The following is a 7,786-nucleotide window of genomic DNA, read 5'->3' on the forward strand; positions in this document are numbered from 1 at the left end:
TTGCATCAACTGCATGTTTCACGATCCAGATCCTAATTACATAATAAAGCAATTGCATGTTTCACGACCCAGACCCTAATTACATAATAAAATTACGACCCTTTTACAAAAGGGGGAATATATGGCTAGCCCAATTTGGAATTTTTTATATTAGTAGCCCACCATTAAGATACCCTATATTAGAGCAACCACTATCGAACGGAGTAAAGATAAAAAAACTAGACTAAAACCAAAAACCAAACCATATTTGTCTTTAGTTTGGTTTTGGTCGAGCGTAATTTAAAATTACGCCCGTCGTGAGACGCAAATATTACTTGGGTTTGGAGTGGGGCAGAGTAATAATTGTCGTTTGCGAGTGAGGCGGAAATACAAGTTGCGTCTTTGTGAAGCGTGATTTTAACGTACGCCTGACGGGACGTTATTTTAACATTTAAGTTCTGCCCCATATCAGACAAACCTTTATACATCCGCTCCACCATATTTGCTCCTACACCATAACGTCGCACCATGGACTAAACCCATTCCTTTTAATCTTTTTTTGGTTTTTACTCTTTGATTATGGTGGCACCACTACAGTTGCTCTTAGAAACCCAAAATTAAGTCTAGAACTACTAGTTTTAACATTTGGTTTGCAAGCACTTACTGATTATGATATGTTGCAACTGTGTTCAATTCTTGTCGAGTTTGTTGTGTATCCGGTGATTCAAGTTGGAATTCATGAAACATCACTTGTTCAAACCTTTCCACAGAAAAAATGATAAAGATGGAGGTGCAAATGTTTGGAAGTTTTTTGATTTAGGATTTTACTGAATCATAATTCTTTAATGGAGTTTTAATATTAACATTAACGGGTAACCAAAAAAGAAGAGAAAAAGGAAGAACAATCATACTCCAGAGCTGTTGATGTATGATGCTTCTAGTATTTTGTTAGGTAACTTACACAGGCTTCGTTATTGACTCAGTCCCCTATTAGGTCTCCTCTCACACATCTTCTCCATGTAACCGATCTTTATGTATTTGAAGCAAGCTAACAGTTCCATCGATTTACTTCTGCTTAATAGATGCGGGTTTTTCATCTCATAAGTAGGTTAGAATTATTACTGCGAAATTTACATACTAAAAAGAGTAAAGGACTATAAAGTCTATGCAATTAGCCAGCTAAAGTAGTGGCTGCACAACTTCCTACTGTACATGCAAGAACATCCATGTATTCCCTTGTGATTGTGAATGAATCATAAACATTTCCATCCCTGCTATTCTTGTATTCAAAAAGGAGAGATGTGTGGTTCAACGCAGTCATTTTTACGAATCCAAAATCGTAATCTTGGTACAAACTCCACTTTGTCTTTAGAGATGAGAAACTCGATAGATGGCTTCCACCCCCTCCCACAACAACGTGAATCGTTCCATTCCATAACCCTGAAAAGTGCGATGTTTCTGAGCTGACACAGATATTCTGCATGTCATGACAGCATAATGAACAACAAACACCAACGCATGTGTTAGACTATTACTCATTACTGGTCGACTAATCAATATAGTGACATATATTATGCATACCTCATAAATTAGGCATGTTCTCTCATAGCTGTGAACATGACCATAGTAAGCAATATCAACTCTATATTTCTGCCACAGCTGCTGAAGACTGCTTCTTCCCATTGGTTCTTCAAATGAACCTTGTTGAGCATACCAATCATTGGATGAATAACCTAGAACACGATGAGTAGCAAAAATAAGCCATGGTTGTTTTTGCCTGTCAGTTGTTGCAAAACATTTCTCGATGAATTTGTACTGCTCGGTTCCCTCTCTCCAGTCATGTTCCGAGTCACCAATGCAAAATCGAAACATTCCATAATCTACAGAGTACCTAATCATCAGGAAAGACCCAAAACTTGAGAAATTGCATTTGCCAAAAAAATACATAGATACAGGATTAGCTACTTATATAAGTAAGCAATCATAATTTCTAATTTTTTATATTAATACCAGTAGTTTGCACGATTTTCCGGAGGCACGTAGAACATTGTTTCAGCAGGTACACCACATTCACCACCAGAGTCTGCTGTGTTATAAAAGGATCCTGAATTTGGCCAGTCTCGTTCGTGATTACCACTAAAATTGACATTTGCTAAACAGTTAGGGTTGATTATGCGCATTAATCATAAATGTCCGCCATATGCTAGTTGAATGTAACTTTAACATACCTAGCAACCATGTATGGTACAGCAGAAGCAATGGGTTCAATCATTTCGGTGAATTGATCCCATTGTGATAGGAAACCGTTTGCGTAAGACAAGTCACCAATGTGAAAGACTATATCATAGTTACCCAAGTCCTTGGTAAGAGTATCAGTGGTGTTAAGAGATCCCGGCTGGTAATTTTGATAATCATTGGATCCATCACGTTCTGCCTTTCCAGTGTCTCCAAATATGATAATGCGTTGCAACGAGTTCTGCCCAGGATATGGTGGTGCAGTAAATGAATAGTTATTACTCCAAACATATGCACCATCCATCAATTTATGACCCAACTTATATGTATATCTGTAAAATTTGCATCATGAATCTGAATATTATTGAACCCTTAATTAACACAATAGATTATCTACTGGATTAATGAAAACCCAACTTACTTTAGATTTGGCCACAAGTTCTTTAAGAAACTCGTGTGAAAGAAGCCTGGTTCTCTCCAACCAATAGTTCTTGCAGGTGGACCTGATTCAAAAAAACGTTGTATTACATGTATGAAGTTACATGTATCTGCATATAGCCATATAGCAAAACATCGTTCAGTGAGTCACTAGGTGAATATATCGTACCACACATGCTGGTTTGGGTGAATGTCAATGTTCCTGCTGGAGACCGAACTTGTTCTTCACCCTGGAGCCCCCATTGAACGAAAGGGACAGCCTCGTTTATGTCATAGTCACTTGTCCAAGTTACAGTCATCTATATCAAACATTTGCAATGGTATTAAGCGAGCAACAGAAATATGTTCCGCAGAAACAAAAACTGAAAATGAATTGTAATGTGGACTTAATTACTTCATCCCAAGACTTTCCAAGAGCAAGACGAGGATAAAGAGGTGCCTTTGGGTTTGCAAAAGAGATCTTGTTTGAAGTAGCTATTAACTTCGGCTACAAAATAAATTCCGTTACAAATAGGTAAGATATGATACTAATTAGAACTCATAAACAAGTAATTCTTATAACAACTATGTGAAGCCTTACCTTGGCAAGCCCACCAGAAAATAATGCAAATGCAAAGTCGTATCTCTGATCGATCAGACGGAACCTCAAAGATCCATTACCCGTATTTACATAGTCTGGAGTTGAATGATTTGCAAATTGGTACTGTTAAACATATCATTTAATTCAAATACATTAGATGAACTAATTCCTCACTAACAACTTCATAGGAGCCTAAGTTTTGGAAAAATACTATCGACAACTCGGTAGCTCAGTTCAAGCCCCAAACTAGTTAACTAATAATGCTTAACCAAATTGTTCTGTAGTTGGGATTTTATTCGGGCCCGAGAACTGGTTGCTAGTCCACTCCTTGAGATTCACAAGTCATGGTTATTTTTCAGAATTTTCTAGATAAGACCATAATCTAAAATAGTTTTTAGAGATTAATTAAACCTTGATTGGGGCATGTTGAGATTATTAGTCCCACATTGTCTGGGTTTCTAAGATCCTGCGGTTTATAATCCTTTGGGCCTCTCCACTCATAGTCAATTGGATTTGAGTTGGATGCCCGTATTCTAACATGGTATCAGAGCAGGCTATTTGTGTCGAGTCAAATGACCGCACCTTTACTCCGCGTTACCCGATTTATTGTTCCACGTGTTAGACCCAACGAGGCTACACGTGAGGGGGCGTGTTGAGATTATTAATCCCACATTGTCTGGGTTTCTAAGATCCTGCGGTTTATAATCCTTTGGGCCTCTCCACTCATTGCCAATTGGTTTTGAGTTGGATGCCCGTATTCTAACAGGGCAGAAACCAACATTGGACTTAGGCGAGCAGGATTTCCCATGGTTGGCACATATGTGGAAGCACTGCATATTTTAAATCAACCAAATTAGCTTCTGATACACAAACTAATGCTACTGCATAAGACATGCCAAAATATTACTTGAAAATAGCTGGAGAAAACACTGCGACCCAATCATCTGCGGTTGGATGGGGGTGTTTAAACTTCACATTTATCCATTGGCTACTCTCTCCCTGCAATATTAGACAATTTATAGTCAAGAACAAATGAAATCTTGTGATATATCCCTAAATATATAACCATGAAAATGAATCTCAAATACCGCGGCATGTGTCCTCGACCAAAGCAAATCCAAAGCCAAAAACTAGTATATTTTTTTTACGCAAAAAGGGAAATAGATTAAAAAGGCCGTAACACCAATAAGCGGTAACAACATTTAGAAGCGGCAACAACATCACTCATGTTGCTTCTTTCAAATCTTTGAAGCAATATAGCGAACAACAAACGTGCATTCAGTTATGAAGGGACTGACATTACAGATGGAAGCGGAAGATGTGCTTCATTGTCCACAGCTAGCTAGAGAAATACATGAGTGTTGAACCTAAGTAAGCTACGTACCTTTAATCCGAGAAGACGAGTAGTTGCTTTAATGGAAGCTTCTGCATGAATCCCAAGTCGGAGTTCGTGCATAGAAATCTTAGACAAAGGTTGGACACCGATCATTTCTTGTTGATTAGTATAGTAATCAACATTAATATTATTGCTCTCAACAACATAACTACATAACATACAACATACTAAAACAGAAACAGAAACTATCTTAAAGCTTATCTCCATTGGTTGTATTTGTTTACTTTGAGTTGAAAGAACCCCGAGAATGGTATTATATGCTTCACAAGGTCTTGCCTTTTGTGAATATGTACAAACTTGATCGTATAGAGTTTAACAATGCCGATCAAAATTATTGGACTTTATCTTAATTTTTTTTGTTTTTTTAGTTTCTTGAGAAGTTTCGGAGTGCTTTTTCACGTTGCAAGAGATTACTAGTGATAAGAATGAAAAAGTAGGTGGTTACATAAGGTTTATCTTTGACATGGCTGTTCTTACTAGCTCTGACATGTTATCCCTACCAGTGAAACAAACATTGTTACAACTGAATTGCAAGTTGCAACAAGTGTTCAATTTCTCAAAGTAAACTGATCATTGCCAATATATTAGCGAATATACACCTCATATTGATAGTGACAAAGTTAGTCATGGCATGTATATTCTGGTAAAAGGTTTCAATTCGATATATTGAAAGAGTAGATTACAACAAGTTCTTATAAAGAGTTGCATTAGCATAATGAAAGGAAATAAAGGAAATACAAACTAATTAAAACAAAATATACATGGTATGTAAACAAGAAAACAAGATAAGGGAAGATGCAAACTAATCAACAGAATATACACGATTTGGAAACAAAGATAATATCATATATATGCCATATGTTTCAACACTCTACCTCAACCTCAAGATAGTGCAGAACACAATTTGAGGTTGCTTATCAGAAAATGCAGTCTAGCAGAAGGTAGGGACTTGGTGACGAGATCTGCAAGTTGAAATACTGATCGAACATAAGGCAGTGTACTGGTCTTTTCTTGAAGTGATGACGTACAAAGCGGATGTCTATTTCTATATGTTTTGTACGTTCATGAAAGACATCATTATGAGCAATGTGGATAGCAGCTTTATTATCGCAATATAGAGGAGTCGACTCTGTTAAGTGAATTCCCATGTCACCAAGAAGCCATCGTAACCAAACTATCTCAGAAGTAGTATGTGCTAGCGTCATATACTCAGCATCAGCACTAGAAAGAGAAACTACTTATTGTTTCTTACTTCGTCATGAGATTAAAGAATTGGCTAGAAACATATAATATCCGGTAGTAAAACGTCTATCTGTAACATCCCCTGCCCAATACGAGTTTGTGTATGCACGAAGACGAAAATCTGATGTAGAAGAAAAGTGTAATCCCTGATATAAAATGCCCTTGATATACCGTATAATTCGAAGAACTGCAGCAAAATGTGAAGTATGAGGAGCATACATGAATTGACTGATTATATGAACTGCATAGCTAATATCAGGTCTTGTAATAGTCAAATAGTTGAGACTACAACAAGTTGACGATACAGAGTTGGATTGGATAGAACTGTTCCATCCGTAGGATTGAGTTATACATTCAGTTCAAGAGGTATTTCTGCAACTTTTCTATCAGTTAGTCCAACAGGGAGAAGAATTTCAAATCCATACTTAACTTGAGATATGAAGTATCTGTCACATGATATATAAACTTCTATGCCAAGAAAGTATCTTAAGTGACCAAGATATTTCATTTTAAAGCATGAATTTAAGTGGGAATTCAGAGCAATACTAACTTTTGTGTCATTACATTTTATTACCATATCATCAACATAAGACAAGGAGTGCCATTCCCTTAATTATTTTCCGGATAAACATTGTTGAGTCGTATAGACTTCGAGTGAAACCATACTGAAGAATAGCTGTGGAGAAATTTTCAAACCAAGCACGTGGTGCTTATTTAAAACCATATAGAGTTTTACGAAGCTTACAAACTTGATTAGGCAAGTGATCTAAACTTGGAGGTGGTCGCATATAGACTTCTTCCTAAAGTTTGTAGTTGCATCTTTTCTGATGGCTACACCCAAATAGATCTAACGGTTATAAAATTATGAACATCCAAGATTCAAAGATAAACAAGATATAAAGAACATGATAGTAAATATGAACACAAGTATTTGACGTGGTTCGGCCTTGTAGACCTACAATCACAGAGAAGAAAATTATATCTTTATTATTGAAGGTCTTACCCTTAGATGAATTACAAATATCACTTACATTTCCCACTCTTTATTTCTCTAAATGTCTCTCTAGAATTCTCTGTAGAAAGACCATCTAAAATTACATGTCCATTTCCTTATACATGGACTAGTATTTATATACAAACTGGACTGACGAAGATATGATGCGGTACTACTGAACTGGTGGTATCATCATACATCTCACCATTGCTCGGGCTGGATCTTCATTGTTCTTCCTCCAAGTATATCGCTTGGGTCCTTCTTCGGGTTGCTCCCTTATATGTCGTGTTTCCTTTCTTGTCATTCGTCATTTTTTATCCGAGATTATGATACGATGTACTCCTTACAGTTGTATCACATCTCTTATGATTTTCATTTAATGTCATGTTCTCTTTTGAGATTTGACTGTTAGTGTGATTTGACTACTCTTTACACACGTCTTTCATGTGATTAAGTAGCAGACGCCTTTGTTCTGGTGTAATCACCTTTTAGGGCGTGATTCGTTGATCCTCTGTATTATCTTATCATCAGATGACTTCATGTGATGCTTACACGTGGTGATTGGATATTTAGCCCTCACAATCTGTTCTTTTTCTTTTCATCTTACCAGGGGTACGATGGGAAGAAAACATACGACTGTCTTTTCACCTTCGCCAACGTCCCGAGTTTTCCGCCATGCCTTCTTCTTTAATTTGTTTTTACCTGCTGGACTTGAGGCGCCGGTTGATTGTCCAAGGGATCTTTGCCTTATATAAAACCTTTTGGGATAAAGAATCACATTTACTTTCTTTTTTTCTTTTGCATATTTCAGATCTTTTGTTCTCTTGCTCCCATGTCTTTTTCTGTTCTTTCTTAACTTCTCGATCTTCATAAAGGCTACATCATGTCTGGAAGAAGTTCTCCATCTCGAAAGCGGTAAGTG

At 37.0% G+C, this 7,786-nt stretch overlaps 1 protein-coding gene across 1 annotated transcript; it reads right to left on the reverse strand.

Moving 5' to 3' along the window:
• Positions 1-921: 921 nt before the first annotated feature.
• Positions 922-5,083, reverse strand: LOC113293525 (nucleotide pyrophosphatase/phosphodiesterase-like). Its single transcript, XM_026542139.1, has 11 exons — positions 4,617-5,083; positions 4,140-4,231; positions 3,998-4,062; positions 3,233-3,324; positions 3,047-3,139; positions 2,822-2,951; positions 2,636-2,717; positions 2,208-2,546; positions 1,990-2,115; positions 1,561-1,870; positions 922-1,456 (listed from the first exon to the last, which is right to left on the reverse strand). The coding sequence occupies exons 1-11, from the start codon at positions 4,833-4,835 to the stop codon at positions 1,151-1,153; spliced, it is 1,854 nt and encodes a 617-aa protein (XP_026397924.1). The 5' UTR covers positions 4,836-5,083; the 3' UTR covers positions 922-1,150.
• Positions 5,084-7,786: the final 2,703 nt, after the last annotated feature.

Source organism: Papaver somniferum, chromosome 7, assembly GCF_003573695.1.
Source record: "Papaver somniferum cultivar HN1 chromosome 7, ASM357369v1, whole genome shotgun sequence".
Classification (NCBI taxonomy): Eukaryota; Viridiplantae; Streptophyta; class Magnoliopsida; order Ranunculales; family Papaveraceae; genus Papaver; species Papaver somniferum.

Coding starts and splice junctions, on each gene's coding strand:
- LOC113293525 (XM_026542139.1), bottom strand. CDS start 4,835: ATGGAGATAAGCTTTAAGATAGTTTCTGTTTCTGTTTTAGTATGTTGT. Junction 3,325..3,997: donor TCCAATGTTGGTTTCTGCCC/TGTTAGAATACG, acceptor CAACTCCAGACT/ATGTAAATACGGGTAATGGA. Junction 2,116..2,207: donor GTACCATACATGGTTGCTAG/GTATGTTAAAGT, acceptor TGTCAATTTTAG/TGGTAATCACGAACGAGACT.